Source organism: Podarcis filfolensis, assembly GCF_964270895.1.
Source record: "Podarcis filfolensis genome assembly, chromosome: 3".
NCBI classification, from domain to species: Eukaryota; Metazoa; Chordata; class Lepidosauria; order Squamata; family Lacertidae; genus Podarcis; species Podarcis filfolensis.
This window is the reverse complement of record NC_139606.1, coordinates 122,424,943-122,446,637: the sequence shown is the minus strand read 5'-3', so window position 1 is coordinate 122,446,637 and position 21,695 is coordinate 122,424,943. Positions and strand designations below refer to the sequence as shown.

At 58.6% G+C, this 21,695-nt stretch overlaps 3 protein-coding genes across 5 annotated transcripts; 2 read left to right on the top strand and 1 right to left on the bottom strand.

Moving 5' to 3' along the window:
• Positions 1 to 2,572: 2,572 nt before the first annotated feature.
• Positions 2,573 to 6,945, top strand: ZNF513 (zinc finger protein 513; the record flags this gene model as incomplete). Of its 2 annotated transcripts, none has more annotated exons than XM_083606282.1 (4): positions 2,573 to 2,844; positions 3,045 to 3,197; positions 3,325 to 3,986; positions 5,814 to 6,945. In XM_083606282.1, 4 exons carry the CDS (start codon positions 2,573 to 2,575, stop codon positions 6,467 to 6,469), a joined length of 1,743 nt encoding a protein of 580 aa, XP_083462408.1. In that variant the 3' UTR covers positions 6,470 to 6,945. The 2 variants fall into 2 exon arrangements, with proteins under 2 accessions (XP_083462408.1, XP_083462409.1); XM_083606283.1 differs by having other exon boundaries at positions 2,694 to 2,844; positions 3,393 to 3,986.
• A 603-nt stretch (positions 6,946 to 7,548) lies between these two features.
• SNX17 (sorting nexin 17) lies at positions 7,549 to 12,018 on the bottom strand. 2 transcript variants are annotated; one of them, XM_083606286.1, is made up of 15 exons: positions 11,768 to 12,018; positions 11,080 to 11,154; positions 10,781 to 10,898; positions 10,611 to 10,675; positions 10,424 to 10,534; positions 10,098 to 10,188; positions 9,869 to 9,956; positions 9,702 to 9,771; positions 9,505 to 9,597; positions 9,138 to 9,341; positions 8,845 to 8,967; positions 8,462 to 8,539; positions 8,271 to 8,345; positions 8,136 to 8,180; positions 7,549 to 8,004 (listed from the first exon to the last, which is right to left on the bottom strand). In XM_083606286.1, exons 1-15 carry the CDS (start codon positions 11,828 to 11,830, stop codon positions 7,885 to 7,887), a joined length of 1,419 nt encoding a protein of 472 aa, XP_083462412.1. In that variant the 5' UTR covers positions 11,831 to 12,018; the 3' UTR covers positions 7,549 to 7,884. The 2 variants fall into 2 exon arrangements, with proteins under 2 accessions (XP_083462412.1, XP_083462413.1); XM_083606287.1 differs by having other exon boundaries at positions 8,136 to 8,177; positions 11,768 to 11,988.
• Positions 12,019 to 12,207: 189 nt separating this feature from the next.
• EIF2B4 (eukaryotic translation initiation factor 2B subunit delta) lies at positions 12,208 to 21,626 on the top strand. Its single transcript, XM_083606284.1, has 12 exons — positions 12,208 to 12,351; positions 12,448 to 12,652; positions 12,750 to 12,926; positions 13,027 to 13,109; positions 14,157 to 14,248; positions 16,602 to 16,716; positions 18,277 to 18,353; positions 18,466 to 18,568; positions 18,862 to 18,989; positions 19,428 to 19,617; positions 19,784 to 19,964; positions 21,387 to 21,626. The coding sequence occupies exons 1-12, from the start codon at positions 12,304 to 12,306 to the stop codon at positions 21,584 to 21,586; spliced, it is 1,599 nt and encodes a 532-aa protein (XP_083462410.1). The 5' UTR covers positions 12,208 to 12,303; the 3' UTR covers positions 21,587 to 21,626.
• The last annotated feature ends 69 nt before the right edge of the window (positions 21,627 to 21,695 follow it).

Here is a 21,695-nt window from a genome sequence, read left to right as displayed (position 1 = left end):
ATTCTTCTGGGGGCCCCTTTCATCCCCAAAGGTTCCCTGGGGTGCAGCTGCTGCTGTTCCTCCTCCCTGCCTACCAGGCTCCACCTGCAGCCACTTGACTTCAGCAGAGGACAGGACCAACAGCCCTTCCTTCACCCTTGGACAGCCGTGAGGGATCACTGTCTTACTCACATCAAAGTCTTGCCAGGATTCAACACATGAAGTGATGAGAATCAGGCAGGCAGGAATCCTTAAACATTACAAATTCCCATTGTCCAGTTGAAACTGGAGATTGCTTTCTGAAGAAGAGCAAAGAAACATCTTTCCCCATCACAATTAGGAAAAGGGGCGTTTAGTGACAGGAAGAAGGAGAGATTATTTTTATATTGTTTCCCTTACTGCCACAAAAGTTTAGAGGATATGTGACTAGCCATCATGCAATCTGTGATTTGGCTGCAGATCCTCCGACACACCTGGCAATGCTCGTTTCCCCCAAAGCTGTTTTTAATTGTGGGCTACTTAATATAAAGCAGACGTGTTTGGGCGCTAAATGTAGCGCCATCAAGGAAATTCGGGGAGTCCCATAGGCACCCTGGAAGATTAGAGGGTTTGAGGAAGGGAGCCCACAATTGTTATGACACTGCTTCTCAAAACTATGGCGTGCCCAATTTGTCTATTTTGGGCAGAAGATGCCTGGCTGAGGCTCCGGAGGTGTGCAGTTTCCTTTTTGGCTCGCCGCTGTTCCTCTCCATCCCTCGCTGGGTCTTGGTCCAGGGATGCTCGCGGGGTCCCTCTGTCGGAAGCTTCTCTGCGGACTCAGCTCCACCATCTGTCGCTCCTTCCCTTTGTGTCCCCCAGTCGAAGGGGCGATGCTTTCTCACTGGCATGTGGGAGGGGGCTCCAAAGGGGTTTCAAACTGAGGGCGGCTTGCAGGTGCTGAGTTCACGGGGTTACTTTGGGCTTCCATTCCACTGCTGTGCCGGGAGCGCGCAGGATCCCACCTAAAGACTGCAATCTTATGCACACTTACTAGGGAGGAAGTCCCACTGATCTGAATGGGCTTACTTCTGAATAAATATGTTTTGGCTTGAAATGCAAATTGTATGCGTTTTCTCTGCTGATGTTACACCAGCGTAAGATGGCCAGTTCTGCGGGGCCAGAGCATTGCCCGTGATTCTCCCGCACCCTCCCGAAAGCAGACCTGGGTAAGAAAGAGAGCGAGCCATCTCTTGACAGCTCTCCTTGTTTCAGGATGGAGACCCACTTCTCCCTCTGGGGAATTCTCCCTTCTGCCCCGGAAGGTCCTTCAACCGAGAATGAGATGGGCGATTCTCTTCTTGACTTCTGTGCTCTCAGCATCAACGGGGCTGTGCAGGAAGAGGCGGGTTGCGGGGGGGGGGACATGCAAAGCCCCCCCTGCAGACCCCTTTTCCCCACCCCATCAATGGGACAGCAGGAGCCCCGCTTCTTTGGGGCCCCCGGGACTCCCCAAACCACGCGATGACGTCACCGAGGGCGGGTCCATGGTGGCTTCAGCTCCGCCTCCCTCGCTTCCGGATTCCTGCGCATGCGCGAGCGGAGGAGCATCCCTAGAGATAGAAGAGGGTAGAGTGATAAGAGCATAGACGGGGCTCTCCGGCTCCTCCGCTTCGGTCTCTCCTTGGCCGAGGCTCTCGCCAGAGCCAAAGGAAGAGGCGTCTCGCGGAGCTGCCGTCCAGCTGGGGCTTGTTCTTCGGGGAAGCGGCGGTTGCCGCTTTTTGAACTTTAAATGCCCTGCCAGCCCTTGGAGCCCAAAAGACCAGGCTGACCTATCAGGAATGCAACCCCAGACGGCCCTTGCGCGCCGAGTTACAAGCTAAAACATAGTTACAGATAGGTAGCCGTGTTGGTCTGCCATAGTCAAAACAAAATTTTTTTTCCTTCCAGTAGCACCTTAAAGACCAACTAAGTTAGTTCTTGGTATGAGCTTTCGTGCGCATGCACACTTCTTCAGATACACTGAAACAGAAGTTGCCAGATCCTTCTATATAGTGAGAAGGTGGGGAGGGGTATTACTCAGAAGGGTGGTGGGAATGGGTGGTGGGCAGATAGCTGTGATGAGCCTGTTGACGACTCTTAACGACTGCAATAGGTCTTACAGGAAAAAGCAAGCTAAAACATGTGAGCCGCCCGGGAGGGAAGAGTTCAGCGGGCATAGGAGCGGGGCAGGAGGGGGCCTTTCCGTGGCCGCTTCCCCCTCTTGGGGAGGACCAGGCGCCAGACTGACACACTGCGGATCCCACACTCCTCCCTCCCTCTTCCGCCACGTGGTTCTCTCTCTCTCTCAGCCCGATCAGGCTGGACTCTGGAGCTTCATGGCGGAGCATCTTCCGCCCTCCCCGTCGGGCAGAGGCGGGCGGGGAGGAGAAGCGGCTGTCAAGGCGGAGCCCGGCGCCACCTCCCGGTCCGGCCCGGGCCTCGTCCCGCGGGCCGGAGGAGCGCCCGGCCAGAAGCGAGCCCGGAAGCCGGCGCCTCAAGACGCCTCTACCCTTTGCGCTGAGTCTGCGCTCTCGCCGCTCCCGGTCTCGCGAGGGCAGCGACTGCGCCTCCCGTCATGCCGCGCGGCCGGGAGCGGAACCGGAAGCGCGCGCGTCTCTGGCCGCCCGCCCCGCGGATGGGCGGGAGGAGGCGGAGCGGCGGCGGCGGCGAGAGGCGGGGCGTCGCGGAGGAAGAGGCGGGGCGGCCCCGGAGCAGCGGCGCCGAGCGGCCCGGCGAGCGGGAGGCGCCCAGGGCTGGAGCCGCCCGACGCCGCCCCGCCAGCCCCGCCGCCGCCTGGGCCGGGCAAGATGCCCCGCCGGAAGCAGCGCCACCCGCAGCCCGTCAAAGGTCAGCCGGGCCGGGATCGGGGGGGGGGCGGGTCGAGGGAGCCTCTTCCTCCTCCGCCGACCAGGACGCGCCGCTCGGACCGGGCGGCGGCGGCGGCGGGGAGGGGTCCTTTCCCGGGATGGGGCGGGGCTCCCGGGACCCCGCGCCCGTGTCTGACCGGGGCGCCCCGTCCGGCCCCCCCCCGTCTCGCTCTCTTGCAGTGGACGCGGCGGGCGCGGCGGTCGATCCTCCGGGCGAGGAGGGCCTGGCTCCGCCGGGCGCCTTCCTCTCGGAGCACGAGCTGGAGCTGGAGGACGAGGACGACGAGGAGGAGAGCGGCGCCGCCGGCCTCGCCTTCGAGAAGGACTCGGAAGGTGCGGGGGAAGCGGGCGGCGGGCCGGGAGGGGCCGGATGGGCAGGGGGGCTGCGCGCCGAGGAGGGGCTCCCCCAGGGATCGCTCCCCCCTCCCGCCACCCTGGTAACCCCCCGTTGTGCCAGCAGGAAAGGGACGGGCCGAGGTGAGGATGCCCCCCGCTGCCCCCCTGATGCCCCCTCCTTGTGTGCCGCAGACTCCCTCGGGGGGACGCCCGGACTCCCGTCCTATGTGCTGAGCGATGAGGAGTTCCCGCCGCTGTGCCAGGCCCAGGACAATGGCGAGGGGCCCGGCCAGGCTTGCCAGCACTGCGGCCTGCCTGCCCCCGCCTCTGCCGCCTGCTGCCCGCCAGAGGAAGAAGAGCTGGAGGAGGAGGAGGAGGAGGAGGAAGGTTCTGCCAAGGGGCGGGTGGTCTTCTCCTGCCAGCTGTGCCCCTTTGCCTCACACTACTCCAGCCACCTCAAGCGCCACATGAAGACCCACAACGGGGAGAAGCCCTACCGCTGCCCGCACTGCCCCTACGCCTCGGCCCAGCTGGTCAACCTGACGCGCCACCTGCGCACCCACACGGGAGAGAAGCCCTACCGCTGCCCCACCTGCCCCTTCGCCTGCAGCAGCCTCGGCAACCTCAAGAGGCACCAGCGGGTCCACGGCCAGGAGCGCCCGCTGCGCTGCGGCTCCTGCACCTGCCGATGCGCCCGGGGCAACCCCCTGTGGCGCCACAGCCCCGGGGTGCAGGGGGAGTCGGAGGCGGAGATGGAGGGGCCAGCGGCTGCGGAGCAGGAGACAGGTATGTGGGGCAGGCCGGGGCTGGGGGGGTCCAACCCTTTGCAAAGCAGAAAGACTTCCTGACAGATAGCAGCCCAACAGCTGATTAGCAATCAGTGAAGGAGAGTCCACACCCTTATTAATGAGCTGGTTCCACTGCCGAACAGCTCTTACTGTCAATAGTAATAATAAATAATAGTGATGTTATTGTTTTTACTCTGCCCGTTTGGCTGGGTTTCCCCTGCCACTCTGGGCTGCTCCCAACAGAATATTAAAAACATGGTAAGACATCAAACATGAAAAGCTTCCCTAAACAGGGCTGCCTTCAGATGCCTTCTAAAAGTCAGATAGTTGTTTATCTCTTTGACATCTGATGGGAGGGTGTTCTACAGGGCAGGTGCCACCACCGAGAAGGCTCTCTGCCTGGTTCCCTGTAACTTGGCTTCCACAATGAGGGAACCGCCAGAAGGCCCTCGGCACTGGACCTCAGCGTCCAGGCTGAATGATGGGGGTGGAGACGCTCCTTCAGGTATAATGGGCTGAGGCCGTTTTGGGCTTCAAAGGTCAGCATCAACACTTTGAATTGTGCTTGTACCAGGAGCCAATGTAGATACTTTAGCACTGGTGTTATATGGTCCTGGCAGCTGCTCCCAGTAACCAGTCTTGCTGCCGCATTCTGGATTAGTTTTAGCTTCCAAGTCCCACCTAGAGTGCATTGCAGTAGTCCAAGCAGGAGATAACTAGAGCATGCACCACTCTGGCAAGACAGTCTGCGGGCAGGGAGGGTCTCATCCTGCGTACCAGATGGGGCTGGTAGACAGCTGTCAGGAATCTCTTCCTAATGTTTAATGGGTATCTCCTTCGTCATCCTTTGAATCAAAGAAAGGAGATTCTGACTGAATGTTGGGAATAACTTTCAGACAGTAAGAGCTGATTAGCTTTGGAATGAAAGGATATTGTCAAGCTGGGAGGGAGACCAGGATGAGCGAGGAGTCTGGAAATCCATCCTTGCGAGGAATGGTTGTGGGAGTTGGGTAGCCTGTGTAGCCTGGAGAAGAGAGCCAGAGTTTGAACCCAGGAAGGGAAAAGGCTCTTGCCACTGCGAGTACAGGAGGCTGGACTAGAGGGGCCCCTGGCCTGATCCAGCAGGCTTTTCTTATGCTTTTATGAATCCTAGCAATGTAGAGCTGGGAGGGGGAGCTGAGGGTCATCTAGTGCAGGAATCTCAACTAAAGCATTCCTGACAGATGACCACGAGAAGCCTGGAAATTTTGTCTCCTGGAAGATGGAGCCAGGTTATTTTCTGCTGCTCCAGAGGGCAGGATCTGAAGCCTTAATGACAAGGGAGGAGATTCTGACTTAACATTAGGAAGAACTTTCTGGAGGTGAGGGCTGTTTGAGAGCGGAATGGGCTCCCTCATACGGGGCAGGACTCTTCTTCAGGGCTTGCAGGTCTTTCACCAGAGATTGCTTGGCCATCTATCGGCAATTCCTTAGCAGCAGCAATTCCTGCGTAAGGGAATGGACCAGGGGACCCTGGAAGTCCCTTGCGACTGATTTTAAGCCATTCCCAGCAAGGTAGTGGGGAACACTCTCCTCAGCTAAATAAATAAACCAACAAATCCCTTTTTCTGCTTCCCAAGATGGTGGCCTCCTCATTGGAAGGGATCTTCAGCCTAACCTCCACGGGGTCGGCAGAGTCCAGCAGTGTGGGAGCCAGCTCTGGAGCAGATAAGAGGAAAGGGGGGCTCTTAGGCGGACGCTGCGTGCAGGAGCGCAGAACGTGGGTCACGTGTCCCAGGCTGCAGGGATTCCCTTTGCCCCCCTCACTCTTCTTTCTCCTCCGCAGAGCCTCCGCTCTTGGCCCCGGGCTCCCCGTTCCTGAGGCCCGAGGACTCTGCGGCCGTCCTCCCGGAGCTGCTCTTCCCCTTCACGTGCCGGGCGTGCGGACTGGTCCTGGAGGCGGACGAGGGCCTGGGCGAACCGGTGTGCGGGCGCTGCAGCCTGGCCGTGCTGGGGGCAGAGCAAACGTCACCCAAGGGCTTCTCGTGCCAGCTGTGCCCCTTCGTCACCACCTACCCCAACCACCTGGCGCGGCACATGAAGACGCACAGTGGGGAGAAGCCCTTTGCCTGCGCCCTGTGTCCCTACGCCTCGGCACACCTCGACAACCTCAAGCGCCACCAGCGGGTGCACACGGGAGAGAAGCCCTACAAGTGCCCGCTGTGCCCCTACGCCTGCGGCAACCTGGCCAACCTCAAGCGCCACGGCCGCATCCACTCGGGGGACAAGCCCTTCCGCTGCCGCCTCTGCTCCTACTCCTGCAACCAGAGCATGAACCTCAAGCGCCACATGCTGAGGCACACGGGAGAGAAGCCCTTCCAGTGCCGCATCTGCCCCTACACCACCGGCCACTGGGACAACTACAAGCGCCACCAGAAGGTGCACGGCCAGGGCCTGCCCGAGGAGGAGGGGGGCCCCAGCCTGGACAGCAGCCTGCCTTGAGGGCCCGCGGGGGAGAGCGCAGGCACCCGCCACACCAAGGCACCCGCCTCCCCCCGGGTGTCTCTGCATAGGAATAGGCTCAGACGGCAGGAGGAGAAAGGGGGGGCCTCTTCCACTCGCCAAACAAGCCCCCACCCCCAGGACTGGGGGAAGCAGCTGTAGGGACCTTGGGGGGGGGCAGTGCAGTTCGTGCCGGCAGCGGAGCACTGGGACCTCCTTGGCCAAAACGTAGCTGGGCACGGCCTGCTCCTGAGGATTGGGCCCTTTTCATGTCACCTGGAAAAGATTGTATCTGTGGGGCAGCAGAACACTCCTCTCCCCCCCAAAAAAGAAACCCTCCGACTGAGGGCAGTTCTTGGTGCTTTCCTCTCCTCTCTGTGCCTCCTCCCCAGCCCCTTTTAACTGTGGTTGCTGCTTGAGTCTGTGTAATTTATATCGTGTATTAATGCATTAAACTGTTTTCTTATCTTGCTTTATTTTGGCTGGGGGAGAGCAGCAGAACCGAAACTCACACGCGGCATTGCTGGGCGGTGGCTCCCCCCCCCAGGAAGTAGGTGGTTTGGGGAGTCCCCCCCCCCCCGTAAATAACACAGAAGGGGCAGTTACCCTTTCTCTCTAAAGCAGGAGAAACGCGGTTCACACAACTCTCTGCGATTCTATAGAACTTTGCAAAGACCAAACGTAAAACTTGGGCATTTCTATTCCACCAAGTGCCCCAGCTGCCACTGAGGATGGAGCGATTGAGAAGGCGGCTGTAACACTCCCAGGGATGCGGATTATCCTTTAGAAACAAACGTAGCTATTATTTTCTCTTTATTGAAAGGAGGGATATTGGACGGGACTTTGGTTTTGGGACATCCTGTGTCGCACCTGGACATGATTTTGGTATTGCATATTTTAAGGAAAGGCTGTTATTTAAAGAAACAGACACTTGGTGGAATATAAATGCCCAATTCTTACATCTGGTCTTTGCAAAGTTCTATAGAATCGCAGAGAGTTGTGTGAGCTGTTTCTTCCTTTCTCTGTATTCCTTTGTGTTGCGCAAAGCAGGAGAAGGCAGGAGGAGACGCAGACAGAGCTTCCCAATCATGATCTATTTAATCATCGCCACAAACATTCGTTCATGTTCATCTGTAAACAGCAGGGAGATTAAACGAGATTACAAGCCTAGCAGTTACACAGAAGTCTATTGGCCAGCGCCAGAGCTGCGTCGGATCGCTGTGCAAAATGTCCACTCTACCCTAATTTGGCGCGTATGGAGCTGAAGCCGCCAGCCGGCAACCCCACCCGCTGCCCGTCCCGGGGCCCGGGGGGAGGCGGGGTGGGGGGCGAGGAGCCGGCTGGGGTCGAGGCACATCCAGGTCAACCCGGGAGGTCGTACATTCCACATGGAGGCGGGGGGGCAGGCAGGCCGCTCACAGGTCCTCATCGCCGATGCCCTCGAAGGCGTAGTTGCCGTGGAAATCGTTCGCCCCGATGTCGGTGGCGGAGCTGGAATGGCTGATGGCCCTCAGGCTGACCGAGCTGAGCTTGCTCTGGGGGAGGAAGGGCGAGGGGGGGGGGAGTGAGAACAGGCAGCCCCTTGGACCTGGGGCTAGATGTCCCCTGGGGGCCCCTTCCACAAGTCAGGGGATGCGGGAGGGGGGCAAAGGGAGGCGCTACTCACCGCAACCTTCGTGAGGGAGTCCCGGCTGCCATCGGGCGAATCCTGCTGGGACAGGCAGACATGTCAGAGGAGACCAAGCCCCGCCCCCCAGGGGCAGGCTGGGGCAGGGGTCTGGTGGGGTTAGGGGCTTCTTACCAGGAGAGGGGGGGACTTCACGGCCTGCTGGCTGTCGGAGCGCTGCAGGGCGCCATTGGCTCGCCGGCGAAACATCTGGTGGGGGGGAAAGACAGAAAAGTAGGTTGGTCTTGTGGCCCTCAAAAACAGGGTGGCTCTTGTTTCCGCCCCCCGCCCTGCCCCCAAGGTCTGCTGGGGGCCCAAAGCCTCACCTTGCGGATGCTGCCCCCGGACTTTTTCACCATCAGCTCATCCACCATCGACTGCAAGCAGATGCTCAGCATTATCGCCTGCAAGGGGGGGGAGACCTTGTGACATTAGTCCCGTGTGCCACGCTGCCCCCGCCCCCCAGCCAGAGCCCCGGTTTTGCTGACCTCAGGCAGGAAGTCCAGCCTCTTGCGCCATAATTTTGGGGCTGTGAGTCAGACTAGAATAAAATCCGGTTTGCATTTCTCAAGAAGTGTTTGGAGTGCGTTATTGGGCAGGCATGGTCTCGAGTGCAGAAGCGGGTATGGGGCAGGGCAAGGGGGTCTCAGTGCGGGCGGAGGCGGCTGCTCCCCAGGGCCAAACCCTCCCACCTCGCTGCTGGGCCTACCTGGGGGCTGGTGATGGTGACCCATTGCAGGCGGTCCTTGCTCATCAGGTACTCAAAAGCCAACTCCAGCTTCACCTCCGACTTGCTGCCTGCTGGGCCGGACGTCCCGTTATGCACGGGGACCTGGAAAGGAGGTGTGGGTGTGTGAAGCCTTTCTGCACTTGCGGGGGGGGGGGCACACGACACACCCACAAATTGCCAGGGGAGAAAGAGGGCCAAGAGGCAGCCACCTGCCCAACTGGCCAGACGGGTGCAGGACTCTGCAACTGAAAGGGGCTCCGCGCATCACTCACTGAGGACGTGACCCTCCAGCAGCGCATGCGCGTCACTTTGAAGCTGCCCTCCTTGATCTGGTCGCTGGGCAGCTTGACCTGGAAGTTCAGCTCGCTGTTCCCGGCGCCCACAATGACATGGCAGCCCTTCTCGGGGAAGTCCGTCACGCAGGGGTCAAACTTGAGATAGCCGTAATACTTGAGCGTCTGCGCCAGGCGGATGAACTGCGCCAAGGAAAAAGAGAGTGGGAATCTCAGCGTTGAAGGGGGTACTAAAGGGTCCTCCAGTCCACCCCCCCCCCAAAACCCAGGAATCATAGGCAGCGTTGGAGCCCCCCAGAGGAGCTGGGGGCTGGCAGCGCCCGACCCACGCAGGGTCCCAACCAACCTCCTTCTTGGAGACTTTCTCCTGCAGGGACTTCAGCTGGCGATGCTGCTCTTTGTTTGCCAGGATCCAGCCCCTCTCAATGTCGGCCACCGTCTGGAAGGGGAAAGGAGAGGAATCTTGGGGCTGTACAGAGTTGGAGGGGACACCAAGGGTCATCTAGTCCAACCCCGTAGCCCAGCCAGGGTCCCGGTGCTCACCTGGGCATAGAGCAGGTTCAGCCCCACCCGCTGCTCCATCACGTCATCGTCGTAGGCGGAGTCCCAGTAGCTGCGGGGAAAAGGGAGCAGGTGCCGTTAGAGGGACTGTGCTGGCTGGGGGTCTGGCGCCTGGGGTCCCCCCCCCGTGGCAGCTGCCGCCCCCTCACCTCTTGCGCAAAAGGATCTTGTACTCAGGGTTGCGGAGGCTGGTGACGGACACGTAGGGCAGCTCAAACTCCTGCAGCTTCCGGATGACTGGGAAGAAAGCCAACACAGAGCTGCAGCACCAGCACCCAGACCAGCTCCCTCTCTTCCCGCCACCCCCCAAATTCCCCCTCCTTTCCCTCCCCGATCCTGCCAAGCAAGGCGCACATAACTGCAGGGGGGGCCACTCACAGGAAAAGGCCCCGTCCTTGGCTTCTCGCACCAGGAAGAGGTGGAAGTAGCCTATCAGGTCCTCTGGCAGGTCCAGCTTGGAGGCCACGGCCTGCGGACAATGGGGAGCAATTGGGGGGGTCACCAAAAGCAGCTGCTTCCTCCCTCTTCCCCTCCCTCCCCTGGGGAAAAAGACCTGCCATCTTAAGAAAGGCAGAAAACACATTCAAGGCATTCAATTACAATCTGCTTTCATGTTTTAACTTTGGTACGTCTTGCTAAGCGCCATCGTTAGCGTCCTCTTGGTTTTGTTAATAAACCCTCTGCCCCCCCCCAAAAGGCCTCACCTCCAGGACGTCCTCCGTCTGGTCCGAGGTGAGGAGGTTGACCTTGACGGTCTGTCCATTGGACAGCAGCACCTCCAGCTGCACCTCCTCTGTGGGGATCTGCTGCGTCTCCTGGGGGGGGCACAAAGAGGGTCAGTGCCTGGCCCTTCGCCTGCCGGCCCCCCCCAACTCACCTGCCCTGCCTCACCTGCTGAGCCTTGCGCAGGAAGCTGTTGAAGATCTCGCTGCCTCCCAGCAAGGGGTCCTGGCGCACTGCGGGGGGGGCACAAGGACGAGAGAAAGGCAGCTGTCAGCCCGGGGGGGGGGCTCCTTGCTAGGCCCCCCCAGACCCTCAAGCCCACCTTCCCAGGGACTCACCTGCCTGCATGTATTTCTCTAGCTGCTCCCGCCGCTGCTCCACCTCCACGGGGGTGAGGGTGAAGATCTTCTTGGGGGGGAAGGCGGGCACCACGTTGGCCCCATACTCCTTCCGGAGCTGCAGGGAGGGAGAGCGTTTCTGCGCCCAGCCTGGCTCCAGAACAAGGGGGCCAGACCCCCCCCCCCGCCCCAAACACTGGGGGGAAGCACTCAGCCAACCCCCATCAGCCAAGCATGCAATCCACTGGAAGGGACCCCCGAGGGTCATCCAGCCCAACCCCCTGCCATGCTCCCCCTACCTGTTCATGCAGGCCTAGCAGCTGGCTGTAGCGCACCTGGCAGTGCAAGACGCCGTTGACATGGATGTTGTAGGCCTGCCAGGGGAGAGAAGGGGGGCGGGTCAGGGGCCAGGCGGGCCGCACCCCAAGGACAGTCACGGGGGGGGGGTGCCAGAGCAACCGAAGGGGCAGCAAGCACGGCAGGGGGGGCCTGAACCCGCTCCCCACCTTCTTCTTCTCCAGAAGGAGGCTTTGGGGGGCCGGAGCAGGAAAGTCCGTGGGCCCCCCAGCAGGAGCAGAAGGGGAGGACTCGGTGCCCAAGTGGCCGCTTGGCGCAGCTGGCACACCCCCCAGGCTGGCTGCCCGATGGGCCTCTCCCTTCTCCGAAGGGGTCTCGGCACTGGTGTGACTCTGCCCCGGTAAGTGGCGCAGGACGGGAGGCGCTAAGGCCCTCTGGCCTGGCTGTTTGGGGGGGGGGCAGCCGGAGCCCGAGCCCGCGGAACCCTCGTCTCGCTACTTCCCCGGGAAGAGAAGAGGGCAGCCGGCCAGCCCGGCAGCGGAGGCCGCCCCGTCGCGGCCCAAGCGGACACCCCACCCACCCGCGGCCCACGGCAGGCCGGCGCTCCCGCGAGCGGCTGGGGGGACGGGCAGAGCGGGGCTTCCTCCCGGGGGGCGTCCTCCTCCTCCCCCCCCCCGTCCAGCCACGCACCACGTAGGCGGCGTTGGCGCCGTCGGCGGCGCGGCTCTCGGTCTCGGGGATGGAGAAGTGCATGGCCGCTCGCTTCGCCTCGCCCTCCGCTACCTCCGGCCCGGGCGCGGGCCCAGCTCCGCCGCCCCGACAGCCGCCGCTGCCGCCGCCATCTTGCGCAAGGAGAGGCGGGCCCCGTCGGGGCGGGGCGCGGGGCGGGGAGGCGCGGCTCCTCCCCCTCGGGCTCGCCGCAGACCGGGCGGCGGCCGCGAGGGGCGCCAGCAAGCCCGACGCCGCCCCTCCAAGCCCCGGAGGGCTCGGGAGCCCGGCCGCTCCGTCTCGGCCGGAGGAGGAGGAGGCTCGGCCCGCGACGGCGTCCCCGCTCCCTGACGCTGCCTAGGCAGCCGCGGCAAGGGGGGCATCTCAGCCCCGCCGCCCCGGGGGAGGCGAGGGGCACCGAGGGGGCGGGGCCTCGGCCTGGCTCCTCCCCCTCCGCTTCTGGTCCGGCTCGAAGGGGGCGCTGCAGCATCCGGGGCCGTCGGAGAGAGGAGCCGGCGATGGCGGAGCGCAGCAGCGGCGGCGAGGCCGGCGAGCGGCCCGGGCAGGTAGGGGCGGCGCCGGGATCCGGGGGGAGGGCGCCGTCGGGGCCGGCTGCCCGCCTTTGACGCCCCGGCGGGGCTCTGCTCTCGCGTCCCCTGCAGGCGCCGTCGGGGCTTCCGAGCGCCGAGGAGAAGCTGCAGCAGCGGCGGGAGAAGAAGCTGCAGAAGAAGAAGAAGCAGCAGCGCCGCGACGCCGGGAAGGACGAGGCCGGGCAGCAGCAGCAGCAGGAGGAGGCGGCAGCGGCGGCGGAGGCCCCCCCAGGCCCCCTCCCCGTCGCGGAGCCCGCGCCGCCGCCTCTAGCGCCAGGTCGGGGCCCCGGAGGGCGGGTACCGGGCGGCGGGCTGGCTCTTCCCCGGCTGCTCTCCGCTGACCCTCCGCCGCCTCCCCCTCCTCTCTCCCGCAGGAGCGGAGCCTCCCGCGCCGTCGGCGGGCAAGAGCAAGGCGGAGCTGCGCGCGGAGCGGCGGGCCAAGCAGGAGGCGGAGCGGGCGCTCAAGCAGGCGCGCAAGGGCGAAGCGGGGCCCCCCGCCGCCGCCCCGCCGGTGCCCAAGGCGCGCCCGCCGCCCGGCGAGACCCAGCCAGGTAAGGCGGCGCCCCGACGGGGAGGGCGCCCGGGGAAAGCGGCCGCGGACCGGCCCCGCCGAGCCTCTCACCGCCTCCCCGGCCTGGTCCTTCTCCGCAGCGGTGAAGCGGCTCCCGGAGCACGTGCAGGTGGATGATGCGGCGGCGCAGAAGAAGCTGGCCAAGAAGCTGGAGAGACAGCAGGTAGGCGGGTGGGGAGGGGGCCTCCTCCCGGGAAGAAGATGGCAGCGGAGGGGCATTCCTTCCATCTCTTTTATGCCCCCTTATCACCCCACAAGTTTTGCGCATTTGTAAGACCTTCACGGGTTAATCTGGCAGCACCTGCCCTCTGGAACTCCCCGCCTCTTGATCTCAAGCAGGCGCCCTCACTGTAGTCTTTTAGCCCTACAATTTGGTGCCTGCTACAACCATTCTATTGGAGTTTGTCTAGACCAGGCATCCCCAAACTTGGCCCTCCAGATGTTTTGGGACTACAATTCCCATCATCCCTGACCACTGGTCTTGCTAGCTAGGGATGATGGGAGTTGTAGTTCCGAAACTTCTAGAGGCCGGAGTTTGGGGATGCCTGTCTAGATGCTTAGGAAGTGACTTAAGTTTTAACCTTTTAGCGTTTTACCTTGTTGTATGTTTTAAAGTGCTGTTGTGTAAGAAAATCTTTAAAATGGTTTCCAAAAAGGTAACACAAGAAAGTCAAGAAGCTGTTATTTATTATTTCTTGATATTTATTAAATTTGTACGTAGCTCTTCATCCTAGATCTCAGGGCAGTTTGCCCCATAAAAATACAAGATAAAAACACAACAGACATAATAAAAACAACCTCCGCTCCCTGCCCGCCCCCCGCAAGCACATTTAAAAGCAGGCCTGGCTGGTTAGTCAGCAATGCTCTTTGCATTAGTGCATCCATTTTATGAAAATGTAATAGTTAAAGTAACAGTAATAAAAATGTTGAGATGTGGGGGACCCTGGAAGGCAGGCCCACGTGGCGGAGGGGGAGGAGGCTGTTGTGGCTCAAGAAGGGAGATCTGGGATGGGGGGGGGGCGGGCAATCCATCTCCCCCTTCCCTTTGGCAGCTGGTTCCACCGATGGGGCACAGGAAAGGGAGACAGCAGCAATTGCAGCAAGTTTCCCCAGAGGGCGGTGGGGCACTGCTGCCGCTTCCAGGGGTGCAGAGGGTCTTGACTGCTGCCCTCAGCCCCCCTTTTATACTTCTTCCTCTTCCTTCCTGCAGGTGCCTCTGAGGCCGGATTATGGGGCCAAAGTCAGCCTCTTCTCCCACCTCCACCAGTACAGCCGCAAGAAGCTGCTGACGCAGCAGATGAGGTGGGTGCCCTCCAGGGTGGATAAAAATCAATGGTTTTTTATTTTAAAAAATGATTTTTTTTATTTAAATCAGATTTTTTAGTTTCAATTGAATTTTTTTAAAAAAAATGTTTTTGGAGGAAAAAATCTTACTAAAGGTAGTTTTCGATTTAAGTTACATTATAGTCCAAAGGCTATTCATCAGGAAGTAAGGATTTGTTTTAAGCTTTTCATGTGTGCTAAAACTCAGTCTAAGGTTTTTTTAAATAAAAAAAATGTTTAACCACATCAGTTAACATAGATACATATGCTATAATGCTCTTATTTTAGTAAATAAATTGTTTAAATTGTTATTAAGGAAATGATTATTTTTCTCCTTCCAATAAAGTACAGCAGAAAAGTTTTCCAAATATAAACAGTTAACTTATTAAACCTCACAATAATTTCATAATTATCTGTCTATGTGTTTCTAATAGTATAACCTAATCAGTAATTTTTGATAACTACACTGAAAATTTATTATTCCAAAAATGAAACCTTCCTCTAGTTGTAAATATTAAGATGATACCAGCAGGAATGAATCTTTCTGTAAAAAAGTGATTTAAGTCTTACTGACTAGTAATTTAAATTGTTTTGATTTAAATCAAATCCACCCTGGTGCCCTCCTGGCGCCCGTCCATCACGTTCCGACCCTGGGAGCTCCATGCTTCTCCTTCCTAGGAGGGCTCCATTTCCCCCATCCGGGCTGTGGGGCTGCCCCATTCATTTTATGCTGCTTCTCGCTGGCTTCTACAGAGTTTGTGATGGGGCTGTTTTTAGACGGATGATAGGAAAAGGGAGGAGGAAGTTGGGGGGCTGCTCCATCCAGCTCAGCCTCGCCCCCTTACAGCTGCCGTGGGGCTGAGCCCAGGGGGTTGGGCAAGAAGGAGCCTCTCCAGGGGGGAGCTTGTGGGGCGCACAGCAGAGGGGCGTTCCTACTGCATTGGCGCTTCTTAATATTCTTTATTTCCCAGGGTATATAATTAGAAGTAGAAGATGTAATTAAATTCCCATATAAATGCACAGTGTCTCAGATGCATCTGCCCCCTCCTGCCCCATCAGGCTGCCTTCACTCAGATTCCATCCTCAGCAATGGGGCACCCAGCCAGTCTCCCCATGGAAACACAGGAATAATGAGGGTACTAATAATAATAATTTATTATTTGTACCCCAGCCATCTGACTGGGTTGCGCCAGTAACTCTGGGTGGCTTTCAATGAAAAAACAAAGGGGAGAAAATCAACCACCACCAAACATTAAAAGCTTCCCATCAGAGGACTGCCTTCAGAAGTCTACAAAAAGTTATATAGTTGTTTAATTCTTTGGCATCTGCCAGGAGGGCATTCCACTGGGCAGGCACAACTCCTGGTTCCCTCTAAATGCACTTTTTGCAATGAGAGAACTACCAAAAAGGCATTTCATTTTATCACCTCTACTTTTCTTTTTTGTGGTATCTGAAAAAGGGGGGGGGGCAGCAATAGCATTGCTGCTTCACAACCCGCAACCTTTCCCCTTCAGAAAATGTGTTGAGGTTTTGTATGGCTTTTTAGAAATGAATCTATGAAGCGGGAAAAGTACCCGTTTGGCAGTGAGCACACAAACCACATGTGTTTTACTCCAGTTCCTTTATTATTGTTGCTGCTGCTGCTGCTGTTATTTCAGTTTATATATCATTATCCAAAGATCCCAGAGTGGTGTGCAACATTTAGAACAGCAGAATAATAATAACAGAATGCACAGCGAAACAAAAAAACAATAACAGCAACAACAGGGGGGGGGGGGCCTTTAACAAACCTAAGTTATTTAATGGCCAGAGGACGGGGTAAAGAGATATGTCTTCACCTCACGCCTAAAGATGTTGTTGTTGTTGTTCTTAAGATTTATATACTATATACTACCCTCCATCATAAGATCTCAGGATGGTTCACGGGATGCAGTGATGGTGCCAGGTGAGCCTCTCTGGGGACAGCATCCCACCACAGAAAAGACCTGTTCTTTAGTGGGTGCTTTAATAATGATAATGATAAATTTATTTCTACCCAGCCACTCTGGGCGGCTTTCAGGAGAACCTTGAAAAGAGAATAAAACTTCAAAAATTAAAAACTTTCCTAAACAGGGTTGCCTTCAGATGGGAAGCCCTCACAAGCCAAAGTGTGGGGAGAAAGGAAAGTGTGGCGCCGAGTGCAGAGTCACAAGGGGCGTGGAGTTGGGTCGCCAAAGTCCTCTTAAGGGAGGGCAAGAGTGAAAAGCAAACCTGTTCTGTCATGTCCTAGAAAGGTGTGGCGCCTGTGTGAAATGACTCACGATGCGTTTGTGTGTTCTTGTTCTCCCTGCAGCATCCCAGCCTCCGCCATCCACCCGGCGGTGGTGCGCCTCGGCCTCCAGTACTCTCAGGGCACCATCAATGGCTCCAACGGCCGCTGCATCGCCCTCTTGAGAGTCTTCAAACAGGTGTGTGGAAGGTTCTGGGTGGGGTTGCGCAAAGGGGGTTTGCTGCAAGGAAGCGCCAAGGGAGGCGCAATGCAGCAGAGTAGCCTGACTTCACACCCACACCCTGCCTGGCTGCCAGTCAGGGCTGGCATCGCACTCGCATCTCCCGGGTGAGCAGCCCAGGCAGTGGCAGCATCCTGGCGTCACTGACATTTCCGGAGGCTCTTCAAGGGCAGCCCCAAGCAGAGGGTGTGCCAGCAGTCCCAAGAGAGGAGCTGGCCTTTCCAGAAGGCAGGCGCAGCCTAAGTTGGCGCCGTGGCTCCTGTCTGGGTGGGCAGAAGCAAAGCCAGGCTCTAGGGGGACCCCATCTGCAATATGGCAGTGTGGGAATTTTATTCCTGCTGTTGGCCTCCGTCTGTCTCCAGAGACAATGGAGTGTGCCTCCAGGGGTGAAGTCAAACTGCTGCATTGGAGGCAGTAAAGTGACCTCCCCGGGATGCAAACCTGGGCAGCGTGTCTGGAGGTCCAGGGCTGCGCATAGAACAAGACCCCACCCCTTGATCTCGCTGATGGGGTCCAAAGGAAAGCAGAGCAAGACATTTGGCACCAGCTTGGCTGCAGGAGTTGCGGGAATGAGGTGTACCAAGCACCATCCAACCATCTTGGAGACTCCGCTTGGGTTTACTCCTGAGCAGGATGCGGGTGGCGCTGTGGTCTAAACCACGGAGCCTCTTGGGCTTGCCAGCCGGAAGGTCGGCGGTTTGAATCCCTGTGGAATAGTGAGCTCCCATTGTTCTGTCCCAGCTCCTGCCAACCTAGCAGTTTGATAGCACACCAGTGCAAGTAGATAAATAGGTACCACTGTGGCGGGAAGGTAAATGGCGTTTATGTGCAATCTGGTTTCCATCACAGTGTCCTGTTGCGCCAGAAGCGGTTTGGTCCTGCTGGCCACATGATCCAGAAAGCTGTCTGTGGACAAACACCGACTCCCTTGGCCTGAAAGCGAGATGAGCGACATAACCCCATAGTCACCTTTGACTGGACTTCACCGTCCAGGGGTCCTTTACCTTTTTACTCCTGAGCCTTTTCTTCCCCAAAATATGTCCCACAAGTAGAGGCTTAGGATCTGAGTTTTCCTTTTCGTTATTGTTATTATTAATATATGTATATTAAATTTGTATACTGCCTCTTCAAGGCAGTTCACAGCAAAAAAATACAAGATAAAAATACAAAAAACAAACCAAACAAACCAATAATCCACCACTCCCTCCAACAACAACAAAAATACTATTATTAAATTTGTATCTCCCTGCCCCTCCAGTTTTCCTAATATTGGTGCTCAAGATCACAGTCGTCCAGACAAGGCAGAATTAACCTATGGAAGCAGCGTTGGCAACTAGCCTTGGGGGCTTTGGAAGGGCTGGGTGGGATTAGGAGAGGTCTATGGGTGGCCTCTGTCTCCTGTGCCCCTGCAGAGGTCAGTGGTCTCCCAGGAGAGGCGTCTGGCTGGCCCCTGGCAGAATCAGGGCGCTGGGTAACCTCGCTATCTCACGGTCGCTGCCCCTCTTGTTGTCCCGGCAGGTGATCGGGGACTACACCACCCCAGCCAACGAGGAGCTCTCGCGGGACCTGGTGAACAAGCTGAAGCCCTACATCAGGTGACGGGGAGGGGCTGGCCCCCCTTGGGGAAAGAGAGGCAGGAGGGCAGGCAGCCCTGGGGAGCAGATGGGGGGCCATGAGGCTGGGCTGAGCGCTCCTTTCCTCCTGCAGCTTCCTGAACCAGTGCCGGCCCCTTTCCGCCAGCATGGGCAACGCCATCAAATTCCTCAAGAAGGAGATCTCTGCGCTGCCCGCCTCCATGCGCGAGGAGGAGGTGAGTCCAGAAGCGCCTGGGGGGGCAGGGGCGTGGGCTTGCCATGGGGTCCGTGGCAGGCGCAAGAGGGGCACCGTCTCTCTGCCACGCTCCCTGGTGGGTTTGAGTGGCAGTGGAGCCCACCACAAGCTGCCAGACCTCTCTGGGTTCATCCTTGGGGTGGTAGCCCTGTCACTGTGCCAGCTTGGGAGGCATAGGGCTTCTTGGTGTCCTCCAGGGGGGCACGGGGGGCTCCTCCCCTCTCGGAGATGGGCGAGAGAGCGTGGTGTGATCAGGCTCCCCTCCCACGACAGGCCAAGCGGAACCTCCAAAAGGCCATTGACAAGTACGAGGAGGAGAAGATCGTCTTGGCGGCCAAAGCCATTTCCAAGTCTGCCTTAGAGAAGATCAACGACGGGGACGTCATCCTCATCTATGGATGGTATGGAGTCGAGGGTCCGGGGTGGGCACCCTGCTGTAGGCGGCAAGGGTCTTGTCGGCTGGGGAACCGAGGTGTGGAGGGGGCTGGCTCCCGGGAGGCCTGTTGGAGCCCGGCCTGCAGCTCCTGCCCCTGGCTGGGCTGACCTGTGCCCCACGAGCAGGGCCGTCTTACCCATAGGTGCTAGGGGTGCGGGACACCCGGGCGCCAGGCTCTCAGGGGCCCGAGAGTTGAGTCCGGGGAAGAGACCACCCGTCGGTCGGAGCGCTGTGGTGGGCTCTTCTGCTGCAGCAGGCTGCACCGTGAGTTTGGGGGCAGCCGAGAGCCCGCGAGACGCTGAGACAGCCCTGCCCGTGAGATGGGTTGTGAGAGCAGCGGAGGGTGGGAGGCGGCAGGAGCAGGAAGGCCCCTCCTCACCCCTTGCCCCCGTTTGCCTGGCAGCTCCTCCCTGGTGACGCGCATCCTCTGCGACGCCCACACCCAGTGCCGCTCTGCAGGCCGTGCCTTCCGCGTGGTGGTGGTGGACAGCCGCCCGCGGCTGGAGGGGCAGGAGACGCTGCGCCAACTGGTCAAGCAGGGCATCTGCTGCAGCTATGTCCTTATCAACGCCGTCTCCTACGTCTTGCCCGAGGTGAGGAGGCGGCAGGGGAGCAGGGAGGCTCTTTCTGCTGGCAGACGGACTCCGCAAAGGCTTTGTGCCTCTGCCCTGGCCGAGTCTGGGTGGGGGCTTCCCCCCGGCACCCTCGCTGGGCGTGAAAGAGTGCCGAGATCCCCAGCTCCGCTTCCTCCCCTGGCAGGTGTCCAAAGTGCTTCTGGGCGCGCATGCGCTGTTGGCCAACGGCTCCGTGATGTCGCGCATGGGCACCTCGCAGATCGCGCTGCTTTCGAAGGCCCACAACGTGCCGGTCCTGGTCTGCTGTGAGACCTACAAGTTCTGCGAGAAAGTCCAGACCGACTCCTTCGTCTCCAACGAGCTTGGTACGCTGCAGGTCCCTTGGGGGGTGGGGAGTTGGGGAGGTCGCTAACAAGAGAGGGAGCAGCAGGGAGATGCCCAGCTGGCACTTTTTGATTATGATGATAATAACAATAATAATAATAATAATAATAGGCACTTTTTGATTATGATGATAATAACAATAATATTATTATTATTATTATTATTATTATTATTATTATTATTATTATATCCCGCCCATCTGTCTGGGTTTCCCCAACCACTCTGGGCGGCTTCCAACAAAACACTAAAATACAATAACCTATTAAACATTAAAAGCTTCCCTAAACAGGGCTGCCTTCAGATGTCTTCTGAAGGTCAGATAGTTGTTTATCGCTTTGACATCTGATGGGAGGCATTCCACAGGGCGGGTGCCACTACTGAGAAGGCCCTCTGCCTGGTTCCCTGTAACTTGGCTTCTCGCAGTGAGGGAACCACCAGAAGGCCCTCGGTGCTGGACCTCAGTGTCCGGGCAGAACGATGGAGGTGGAGATGCTCCTTCAGGTATACTGGACTGAGTCTGTTTAGGGCTTTAAAGTTCAGCACCAACACTTTGAATTGTGCTCGGAAACGTACTGGGAGCCAATGTAGGTCTTTGAAGACCAGCGTTATACAGTCTCGGCGGCCGCTCCCAGTCACCAGTCTAGCTGTTGCATTCTGGATTAGTTGTAGTTTCCGGGTCACCTTCAAAGGTAGCCCCATGTAGAGCGCATGGCAGTAGTCCAAGTGGGAGATAACCAGAGCATGCACCACTCTGGCGAGACAGTTGGCGAGCAGGGAGGGTCTCATCCTGCATCCCAGATGGAGCTGGGAGACAGCTGCCCTGGAGACAGAATTGACCTGCGCCTCCATGGATAGCTGTGAGTCCAAAATGACTCCCAGGCTGCGCACCTGTACTTGTGTCTTGTCAGAAACAGTACTTCTGTCTTGTCAGGATTCAACCTCAATCTCAATCATAATGCCATGAGAACACCCATTTCCCTCCCCGCAGCCCTCTGTAAGTTGAGAGGGTCCTGGGGTACGTACAGGGCACTCCCTCCCTCAGCTAGCAGGGGCAACTGTCTGCCATGGCAGAAAGCGGAGTGGGGGAAGCCTGTAGGGCCCCGGGAAGCCCCTCTAGCCTGGAGCGGGGCTGCTTTCTTGAGGCTGCCCAGGACTGTTGCCTGATCTGCTGCCTCTGAGCTCAGGAAGCCGCCCTGTCCTCAAAGATGGCCAAGGAGATGCTGCTGAGCTCCTTCTACATGCCAAGCAGATACTCTGCCATGGAGCCCAGGCCCTTGCACTCAAGCCCCGTTATTGGGGCTGCCCCAGAGCTTGGCCTTGGGAGGGAGGGGGATCCCTAACCCTCCTCTTGTCGGGGGGTGGGGAATAGCCTCATCTCGCTGACCCCGCTGTGCCACTTGCAGATGACCCCGACGACCTGATTGGTGGGAAGCCAGGGAGGACCCCGCTGGCCGGCTGGCAGGAGAGCAAGTCTCTGCGCCTCCTCAACCTGGTCTACGACGTGACTCCCCTGGAGCTGGTGGACCTGGTCATTACGGACTTGGGGATGATCCCTTGCACCTCCGTCCCGGTTGTGCTGCGGGTCAAGAACGTGGAGCAGTAATGCCAATGGGGTGGGGTCAATAAACCTGTGTGTGCCCTGCTCCCTGCCTCCGCTGTGTGTGTGCCTGAGCGCATGGACAGAACAGGACCACTGGAAGACCTTCCCGAAA

Bases quoted from the DNA above. Each gene is read 5' to 3' on its own strand.
- SNX17 (XM_083606286.1), bottom strand. From the start codon at position 11,830: ATGCACTTCTCCATCCCCGAGACCGAGAGCCGCGCCGCCGACGGCGCC. The intron at 9,772-9,868 runs GTGAGGGGGCGG...TTTTCCCCGCAG, and splicing joins AAGATCCTTTTGCGCAAGAG to CTACTGGGACTCCGCCTACG. The intron at 8,968-9,137 runs GTGAGTGATGCG...CCTCCTTTCCAG, and splicing joins GCTGGAGGGTCACGTCCTCA to GTCCCCGTGCATAACGGGAC.
- EIF2B4 (XM_083606284.1), top strand. From the start codon at position 12,304: ATGGCGGAGCGCAGCAGCGGCGGCGAGGCCGGCGAGCGGCCCGGGCAG. The intron at 12,653-12,749 runs GTCGGGGCCCCG...TCTCTCCCGCAG, and splicing joins GCCGCCGCCTCTAGCGCCAG to GAGCGGAGCCTCCCGCGCCG. The intron at 19,965-21,386 runs GTACGCTGCAGG...TGCCACTTGCAG, and splicing joins CTTCGTCTCCAACGAGCTTG to ATGACCCCGACGACCTGATT.